General features: G+C 48.3%; 1 protein-coding gene across 1 annotated transcript; it reads left to right on the plus strand.

Annotated features, from left to right (window-relative positions):
• Positions 1-96: 96 nt before the first annotated feature.
• LOC109938644 (zinc finger and BTB domain-containing protein 43-like) lies at positions 97-9,985 on the plus strand. The gene is made up of 3 exons (XM_048616712.1): positions 97-238; positions 3,913-4,039; positions 5,737-9,985. Coding segments are annotated over exons 2-3 (1,431 nt in total). The 5' UTR covers positions 97-238; positions 3,913-4,037; the 3' UTR covers positions 7,166-9,985.
• The last annotated feature ends 300 nt before the right edge of the window (positions 9,986-10,285 follow it).

Consider the following 10,285-nt stretch of genomic DNA (forward strand, 5'->3'; position numbering starts at 1 on the left):
CGGCCCCAACCCCGCCGAGGGCCGACCCTCGGACTGTTTCAGGGCCCTCCCTCGGTCAGTTTCGAGCTCCTCCCCGGTCAGTTTCAGGGCCCTCCCTCGGTCGGTTTCGAGCTCCTCCCCGATCAGTTTCAGGGCCCTCCTTGGGTCGGTTTCAGGGCCCGCTCTGGCCCCTGGGGCTGCCCCTCCCCCAGCGGTACCTGCCAGCTGGAGCCTGAGCCTGAGCCTGAGCCTGCTGCCGGTGAGTACCCAGCGCCGGGGCCTCGGTGCCTGCACAGGCCTCAGCCTGGCCTCCGGTCCGGTCCTCAGTCTCTCATAGCACGGTGCCCTGGGCCGTGGGGACACACTGACCCAAGATGGAGCCGCAGAGGCTTCGCCTGGGACAGTGAGTCTCCTCCTGAGAGTTCCTGAACTGGGAGGGAGAGTGTTTACAGATCAGTGTGTTTGTGCATCTATTACATACAATATGTGCGTGAGCATCCATACTGTACCTGTCTTTTAACATGTCTGTGCATTTATAACTCTCATATATCAGTGCATGTCCACATCTACACCTGTGTCTTAATAACGTTTATATCAGTGCGTGTGCATCTACACTATATCTTATAAACGTGAGCATCTATATCTGTGTGTTATAAACGTGTCAGCATCTATACCTGCGTCTTTATGACATATATAATCCCTGTGTGTGTGTATCTATATCCCTGTCTTAGTAACACAAAGACCAGTATATGCATCTATCCATGTGTGTGTGCATATATATCTGCATGTGCACACTTGCATGTATACAACATACAACAGTACAGCACATGAACAGGCCCTTTGACTTAGCATGTCTGTGTTGACAATGTCTAATCCAATCTGCCTGCATACAGTCTGCCCGTTTAGGTATCTAAATGCCTTAAACGTTGCTATTGTATCTGCTTCTACCACCTAATCTGGCAGTGTGCTCCAGTCATCTACCACCTTTCCTGTTTAAAAAAAAACTTGCCTCACACATTTGCTTTGAATTTCGCCCCTCTCACCTTAAACCTGTACCCCCTAGTATTTGACATTTCTGTCCTGGGAAAAATTCTCCAACTATCCACCTTATCCATGCCTCTCATAATTTTACATACTTTTTATCAGGTCACCCCTCAGCTTCTGATGCTCGAATGAAAGCAATCCAAGTTTGTCCAAACTCTCCTTAATGCACGCCAATCCAGGCAACATCCTGAAAAACCTCTTTTGCACCCTTTCCAAAGCCTCCACATTCTTCATATAATGTGGCAACCAGAACTGCGAACAAAACTCCAACTGTGACCAAACTAAAATTATACACAGCTGGAACATGGCTTGATAACTTTTATACTCAATGCCCCAAACTATGAAGGCGAGTGTGCCGTATGCCTTCTTTACTACCCTTATCCACTTGTGTTGCCACTTTGAGGGAGCTTTGGACTTGCATCCCAAGATCTCTTCGTATATCCCTGGCTGTGCTAGGTCCAGAACCTGGACTCTTGGCAATGATGATGCCCTGAGCAGGACTCCTGGCTGAGGTAGGCCTGGAGCTTGGACTCTGAGCAGTGGCAGTGCCCAGAGTGGGGACTTGGTGACCTGGGCATTGATATTGTTGTTGCTGTACTCGGAGAAGGGAGTCTTGAGGCCCGGAACACCTTGCAGATCTTACTGTATACTTTCCTCTTGTGGTTGACCTCCCAAAATGCATCACCTCCCAGCTGTTCAGATTAAATTCTATCTGTCATTGCTATGCCTAAGTTTCCTGTTGAATCATTTGACAACCTTCCTCACTATCCACAGCTCAACCAATTTTCGTGCCATCTGCAAACGTGCTAATCACTCCGCTTATGTTTTCATCCAAATCATTTAATATATATTGCAAACAACGGAGGTCCCATCACTAATCTTTGCGGAACACCACTGGTCACAGACCGCCAGTCAGAAAAATACCTCTCCACAACTACCCTGGGTTTTCTATGACCAAACCATTGTAGGATTTAAGGAGAATCCCAAGGCATTTTACATGTATATTAGGAGTGGGAAGGTAGCTAGGGAAATGGTAGGGCCACTCAAGGACAAAGGAGGGAATTTAGGCATGGAGCCAAAGGAAGTGGATGAGGTCCTTAATGAGTACGTCTCATCAGTATTCAGTAGGGTGATCGTAAGATTAGGGAGGCATGTGTTGATATTCTAGGGCATGTCAATATTAAAAAGGAGGATGTGTTGTGTGTCTTGAAAGACATGAAGGTAGATAAGTCCCCAGGACCTGATGGGATAAATCACAGGATACTGAAGGAGGCAAGGGAATAGATCTTTAGATTCTCTTTGGCCAAGGGCAAGGTCTCAAGACTGGAGAATAGTCAATGCTGTTGCTTTGTTGAGAAGGGCAACGGGGATAATCCAGCAAGTTATTGGCCAGTGAGCCTTTAATCAGTGATAGGGAAATTATTGGAGAAAACTCTTAGGGACAGGATTTGCTCACATTTGGAAGACGATATACTTATTGGAACTTTGTGCAGGGAGGTCTTGTCTCAAATTTGATTGAGTTTTTTGATGAAGTGGCAAAGACGATTGAAGGTAGGGCAGTGGATGTTGTCTGTATGAACTTTACTATATCAGTAGAATCACTATATCAGTGTACATCGGTATAAACCACCCAAATCCCTCAATGAGATTCCAGCCTGTAACACTCATCCTAGTATCAATGGTCTCTGAGGGAATTAAGGAGCAATTAGGAAGAGGGAGCTGAAATTCAAAGTCAGCCTTTACCGAACCAGGCTTGATGGGACATTTACATTTGCTCCTATTTTGTCTATTCTGTGCATGCGCACATACGTATACAATTACAAAATATCATTCCCATGCTTAACACATATACACAATAAATACACAGGCACTGAGACATCTGCTAAACACACATGTTCTTAGACATATAATGCATATGCACTCACTCTTGCACAAGTATAGAAGCATTCTTACACACATAGAAATTTTATATACACACAAAAATATAGATATGTATATACACACACAAGTACACAAAGTACAGCATAGTACTCCCACACCTACATATATACTCACAATTGTATCTACACGTAATAAATATGGGCATATCACATATATACATGCTTAACACACAAATATACACTTGTACACATGATACATGATGCACAGATACATAGGAATGAGTTACAGGATGGAATTTAATCGAGGTGTTCGGATGGTTTATGTATATAATAATGGATACCTGGGAGTGTTACAGGCTGGAATCTAACTGAGGGGTTTAGATGGTTTATGTAGAGAATAATTGATATCTGGAATCTAATCAAGGGGTCCAAATGGTGTATATATAGAATACTGGATATCAGGGAGTGGTTACAGTTGGAATCTAATTGAGGGATTCGGATATTCTAAGAAATAGTGGGTACCCAAGGATTTATTTCAAGCTAGAATTGAATGCGGAACTCAAATATTTTAGTCTAAGAAGATTGGTATGCTGTAATTACGTTCAGTGGTCATGAGTTTTAGTACATGAATAGACGCCAACTCTGACACATCTTTTATTTAGCCTGTTATTTTCTAGGTTGCTGTGTATTCCTTTCAATATTGTTTCCTATTGTAGAAAGGTGTTTTTCTTTCTGTTTCAGGTCTTGATTTGTATCAACAGTGGCTTGTTGCTGTCATAGACTGTTGGGTTACTTAGCTCTGACTACCTCTCTGCAATCCTGACAGTCTCATTATCTGTGGGTAAAGTTAGTTGTTGAAAGGTCCCTTTTTGGTAATAAGTTTCAGAATTGTCTAACTGTTCTTTTGCAGCATCGAATTTCTTCCTGGGTTCCTGGCCAATGTTTACCCGTCAACCTGTATTGTGAATAACAAATGTTCTGATTGTGTTGTTTTGTTGCTGTTTTGTAGGTGTTTGCTGTACACACAATGGCTGCTACATTTCCTATACTACAGCAGTGACTCCACTTTGAAAAATACTCCGTTGGCTGTGAAGTGATTTGGGATGTTCCAGGAGCGTGAAAGGCACTAGATAAATGCAAGTTCTTTTTTATTTTCCTTATAGTTTATGTTAGTGGGAATAGGAAGTCTCCCAAATTGAAGCATCTCGTACAATATTTTCCTTTCGGGTTTCCAGACCTGCCAAGCGTACTGTTTCTGTACCAACTTGAATAAAGCCTCAAGTTCTGGGTGCCTGTCACTAGTGAACAACACCTCAACTCAGTTAGGCTTAAACAGAAACTACAGTCTCAATTTATAATATCTACTGTTGTACTCCGATTACTAACCCTATAACTCAACCATTAATAAATTGTCATAGCACTAGCTGTGATAACCAGCTGCAACTGCCTGTAGTTAACACTGGTGATATTAGCTGATGAAATGTTTGATGTGCTTTTGGGATGATGTTGCTGCTCACTATCTGAGTGGAAACATTGATCCATTGATTTGAAATTGATTAGTGCTTCAAGCTATAGGCCAGCAGGAATTTCTTAAAAACATGTCAAGGATTTGTCTCCTGAAGGCTGTTACGGTCTTTGGTGAACAGTTAGAATCTCTGTTTCCATATAAAATCAAAGAAATTTGAATTATGAGGACAGGCTGCACAGACGAGACTTGTATTCCCTTGAGTTCAGTCAGGCACGGTGGCTCAGTGGTTAGCACTGCTGCCTCACAGCGTCAGGGTCCGGCCAGGATTTGATTTCAGCCTCGGGTAACTGCTTGTGTGGAGTTTGTACATTTTCCCCGTGTCTGCGTGGGTTTTCTCTTGGTGCTCCGGTTTTCTCCCACAGTCCAGAGTTGTGCAGGTTAGGTGAATTGACCATGCTAAGTTGTCCACGGTGTCCAGGGATGTGCAGGCTAATTGGATTAGCCATGGTAAATGCAGGGTTAGGGTAGGAGGAGGGATGGGTCCTGGGTGGGATGCTCTTCGGGGGGGAGGGGGGCAACATGGACTCAATGGCCTGAATGACCTGCTTCCACACTGTAGGGATTCTATGATTGAAGGGAGAGCTAATGGATATATTTAAAATGATTAAAAAAGAAGTTTGCTCGAGTAGCTGCAGAGGAACTATTTCCTTCAGAGGGTGACGTGTGGTGTGTGCGGCTGTGTACTGATGTAATCAACAGGTCACATATCACAAAGTGAAGTTCGAGGGAATATGGGAGGTGCTGGTAGAGGGGAGGGGAGGGGAGGGGAGGCGAGGAGAGCAGAACAAACGAGCGTTGACCTTAAAAGTCAGAAACTCGGCCATTGAGCGGTGATGTCTGGAAGCTCGAGAGCCGTGGAAAGCTGGAACTTTCCACCCCAGAAAGAGTTGTGGCCTTTGGAGATGAGGGGTTGGTGTGGTTGGTAGAAGGGTCTAGTTGGAGCTTTCATAAGGTGAGATGGTGGATTTTGTCTTTGTTGGATGCGGAACAAAGATGGAGAATGTGGAGTGGAATTAAGGGTGTGCTGTGACCTAACAGAATTACTTGGAAATGAGGGCTGTGCTTAATTTTAGACCTAACCTGCGCAAAGTTGACAAGATCGGGGGGGCCACAGTGGCTTTACACCCCACCGCCCCCCCCCCCAGTCTAATTATATTCTTATTGGGGAATGCCGAGTGCTAAAGTTGACAGACCTCCCCCTGCCACGCAAATACGTTTCTTCTGATGCCTTTCATTCTCTCTCTCTCTCTCTTTCTTTCTCTCTCTCCTGCCTTGTCTCCAAACCCCCCAACCCTTGTCAATCAGGAGTGAAGCGGCCATGGATCCAGGGAGCAATGTGCTGTACGTGGACTTCCCCAACTTCAGCAGCCACCTCCTGGAGAGCCTGAACCAGCAGCGGCTGGAGGGCAAGTTCTGCGACATCTCCATCCACGTGCAGGGCAAGGTGTTCAAGGCTCACCGGGCAGTGCTGGCCGCCTCCTCGCCCTACTTCCACGACCAGGTGCTGTTCCGCAACACCAGCCGCCTGGTGCTCCCGGGCGTGATGGACGCGCGGGCCTTCGAGGGCATCCTGGCGTTGTGCTACGCCGGACGCCTGGCCGTGCCGCAGGCCGACATCGTCAGCTACCTGACGGTGGGCAGCTTCCTGCAGATGTGGCACGTGGTGGACAAGTGCACCGAGCTGCTGCGGGAGTGTCAGGCCCCGGCCCCGGCCCCAAGTGGCCAGCGGCCGTGCCGTGTCACCGACAACCAGTCCCCGAGCAGCAGCAGCAACAACTACTTCAGCCCCCGGGAGGCCAGGCCCGAGGCCGGGGAGGTGACCCCGGCCAAGGCGGACCCTCGCGAGGAGGGGGAGGATGACGAGGACGAGGACGAGGAGGAGGAGGAGGAGGAGGAGGAGGACGAGGACGAGGAGGAGGAGGAGGTGGAAGACGGTGACCAAGAGGCGGCCAAGGCTAAGGAGGTGGAGCAGAAGGTCACCAGTAACCAGGGAGGCCCAGGCAGTGGTGAGGTGTCGGCAGGGCGGTTGCCAGACAGCCCGTGGCCCCAGCCGGCCTACCTGCAGCCCAGCATCGTGCCACACAAGCGCTGGGTGCACGTCAAGAAGGAGAAGCCGGACGAGGGAGACCTGGTGCTGACCTGCGAGGAGGACGAGCAACACTTTGTGAAGGCGCCGGGCCGACGGCGCAGCGAGCCACAGCTGCTCAGCATCAGCGACGTGTGCACCCTGGCCGGGCCCGAGCCCCTGGGGGCCGAGGAGCCCTCCTTCGACGAGCAGATCGACTACTGCGGCTCATCCGAGGACTTGGCCTACGAGCCGCTGGACGAGGGCGCGCCGCGAGCCTACCCGGGCCAGGCCCCCGGAGGACAGCTGTCTGCCTACCACCCCCGGGGGGACACTCACCACGGCGCGGTGCAAGCGGCGGCTGGCAGCCCAGGACCTGGCGCCAAGCTGTTCGCTTGCCACTGCGGCAAGAGCTTCACCCACAAGAGCCAGCGGGACCGGCACATCAACATGCACCTTAACCTGCGGCCCTTCGGCTGCACCATCTGCAACAAGAAGTTCAAGATGAAGCACCACTTGGTGGAGCACATGAAGATCCACACCGGCCTCAAACCCTTTGAGTGCCACGTCTGCAGCAAGAAGTTCATGTGGCGTGACAGCTTCCTGCGGCACAAGGCGGCGTGCGAGAAGCTGCAACGGGCGACCACCGCCAACCCGGACATCAATTGAGCGGGGGACACGGTGAGGTGGGGGTTGGGCGGTGGTGGTGCAGGGGAAGAAGAGAGGCAGCGGCCGGTCCCCTGACCCCTTCCTCTTCCCTGACCATCCTGCCCACCTGCCGGCTCAAGCCTCTTCCCAAGCTACCGGCCAGCACTCAGCCTGTTCCCCTTCTCACGTTTTTAACCATCAGGTGAGTGAGTCTCTCCAGGATCTTGGCTCCAGCCTGCCGCGTTTCTCACGCGGCTCTTTGCTGCCACTATTTCCTGACGTGTCCCTGCTACAGGACCAGTGGCACGCTTGGTTTGCAAATGGCTTTTGCGGTGCAGTGTTGAAAGCGTCCCTACCTTCGAGCCAGAAGGCACCGGGTCCAAATCACCTCCAGGCCCCCTGCCCTGCTGCAGAGGTGTGTAACAAAGCCTCTGAATGGGTTGATTAGAAAATTTCTGTGAAGTATTGACCGGGGCCTCAGTGGTAGAGCATCTACACCTCTCCCCCGCCTCCCCACCAACCCACTGACTCTTCCTAATCAAAACCTGTCATCTCGGTGTGTGAAATCGAGCGGCAGGTTGGTCATTCAGAAAGGGCATGGGCGGGCAGATTGGTTGGAGTTGCAGGTCCGGTCAGATCAGATGAGGCACCCTTGGTCATCCGAAACCGGCCAGATCGAGTGGCTGGTTCGGTTCGATACAGAGAAATGGACAGGCAACACCGGAAGGACAGTCCAGTGCCGTGTATTGTGTGAATTGTGTTGAAACAGCCATTGGGATGTTGAGCAAAACTTAGGGTAGAGGTGAAGTAGAAGAGAGAAGGCAGGTGTATGCTGTTCTGGCTGGATCATATGGCCAGTGTTCCATTGGGTTTTGTCAACAAAATATGAGGACGACCCTGAAACCTCTTAGGCCAGAAGAGAGAAGAGCCGACAAGGCTGATGGGTCAGCTAATGTCAGAGGCTGAGATTTATGTGGAAGAGCAGGAAATAATGTGGACTGCTTGAGCTTTTAAGAGACGGACTTGAGGGCTGCATCTTCAGTTGCCAAGCTGTGACATTCCCTCCTTCCTGCTTTAAGATGTTCCTTAAAGTTGGCTTCGTTGGCTAAGTTTTTAGCATCGCTCTCCCTGATATGTGACTCAGTGCCAATTCTGTTGGTTTAGCCTCCTGGGAAGCATGTTGGAGACTTCATGTTACACTATTTGAGAAGTGAGGTTCCAACAGCGTGGTGCCAAATTTAGGGAGTCCTGTCTTCTGGCCATTCACTGATTTATTTTGAATTATATTCTTGATAAAATAATAGAAGCAAAAAGAAAAAACCTTGGGTTTAGCTGAGAGCTATACATAGATACTGTGATGTGGGGTGTTTTGTGTAAACTCTCTAGATGCATTAGGTCAAAGGTCAAGGAACTACCTTGACCTCTGACTTTCCCTTGATAGAGTAGATTGATGTGAACTGTTCTGGCAACAGAAAACAAGTTGGGTAGGAAAGCCTATGGAGGTTATAAAGCAGCCAACTTTGCAGTGCTGGTAAATTGCACTGAGTAGTCAGGTAATTTCCTGTTGTGCCAAACTCGCCTCATACCCTTTAGTACCTAGCTCAGTCAGTTGAAATGTAAACATTTGTCGTCCTGCAATAAACCTCTTCCTGTGCAGTTCAAGTGCAGCTTCCTTTGGTTGCTCAGCCTGGAATTGAACTGCACGGTCCAGGACAGCCCTCAGTCTAAACCATGAGTTGCAGCTTAACAAGAAAAAGGAAGAGAGATTTTCAGAGGTTCCCCATTCCCAGCTGCTTTTGAGTGACTTTCTGTAAAAGGAGGGGACTGCTTTGGGATCTGGCTTTTTGCTCTATTTGCCTTGGATTTCAAAAAAAGTCATTATGGAAGGGTGAGATTGGAAAGCCGAAGGAAGTTTGGCATAGGGAAGAGGGAAAAATAACTTGTTGGTAGGGGTCACAGATTGAAGAGGTAAAGGGAGGCAGAGAGGTTTATGAGAGAGAGCACAGAGGCTGTTGAGTTAACCAGGAGAAGATCTTGGAGTCGTAAAGTATCGCAGCTTGGAAAGAGGGCCTTTGGCCCATTGAGTCTGTGCCAGTCATCAAACACCTTTCTACTCCAATCTCATTTCCCAGCACTTGATCCATAGCCTTGTGTGGTATGGTGTTTCATTGTTCATCTAAATGCTACTTAAAACATTGTAATGTTTCCTGCCTTTACCTCCCTCTCAAGCAGTGAGTTCCACTCTGGGTGAAAAAATTTCTGCTTAAGTCCCCTCTAAACCACCTATCCTTGCCTTAAATCTATGCCCCTGGTAATTCCCCTCAACTAAGGGGAAACGTTTATTCTTATCGACCCTATCCATGCCCCTCATAATTTGTAGACCTCAGCAGGCTCCTCTGTCAGTCTTCTGTGCTCTTAAGGAAAACGACCCTAGCCTATCCTAGTCTCTCTTCATAACCGAATCACTACAGTCCAAGTGACATTCTGGAGAATCTCATCTGTACCGTCTCCAGAGCAGTCACATCCTTTGTATGGTCAGGGAACCAGAACTGCACACAGTATTCCAGCTGTGGCCTAACCACTGTCCTATACAGCTCCATCATAATCTTCCACCTCTTGAATTCTGTGCCTTGACTAATAAAGGCAAATATCCTATGTGCCGTCTTAGCCATCTTGTCTACCTGTTCTGTTGTCTTCAAAGATCTTTGGACGCGTACACCAATGTCTCTCCAATCATTTGTAATACCAGGGTCCTACCATTCATTGTGTACCCCCTTGCTTGTGAGTTCTTCCAAAATGCATCACTTCACACTTTTCAGGATTAAATTTTATCTGCCATGGTTCTACCCATCTGACCAGCCTGTCTATATCATCTTGTAATCTGAAGGTTAGCATAACAGGGGTGGTCTCTGAATGGCAAGGGATAGTTTTGGTCATGATAGTCTTCTTTTTCCAAGAAAATTAATCTGCCTTCTAAAACAAACACTAGCACACCTGGTCTAAGCAAAGAGTGTGGGTTGATGCTTTACGAAGGGTCACTAGACTCGAACTGTTAACTCTGTTTTGCTTCCTACAGATGCTGCCAGACCTGCTGGGTTTCTCCTGCACTTTCTGTTGTTGTTCTGACGGTTCACTCTTCTT

The sequence above is a fragment of the Rhincodon typus genome, chromosome 35 (genome assembly GCF_021869965.1).
Source record: "Rhincodon typus isolate 14 chromosome 35, sRhiTyp1.1, whole genome shotgun sequence".
NCBI lineage: Eukaryota > Metazoa > Chordata > Chondrichthyes > Orectolobiformes > Rhincodontidae > Rhincodon > Rhincodon typus.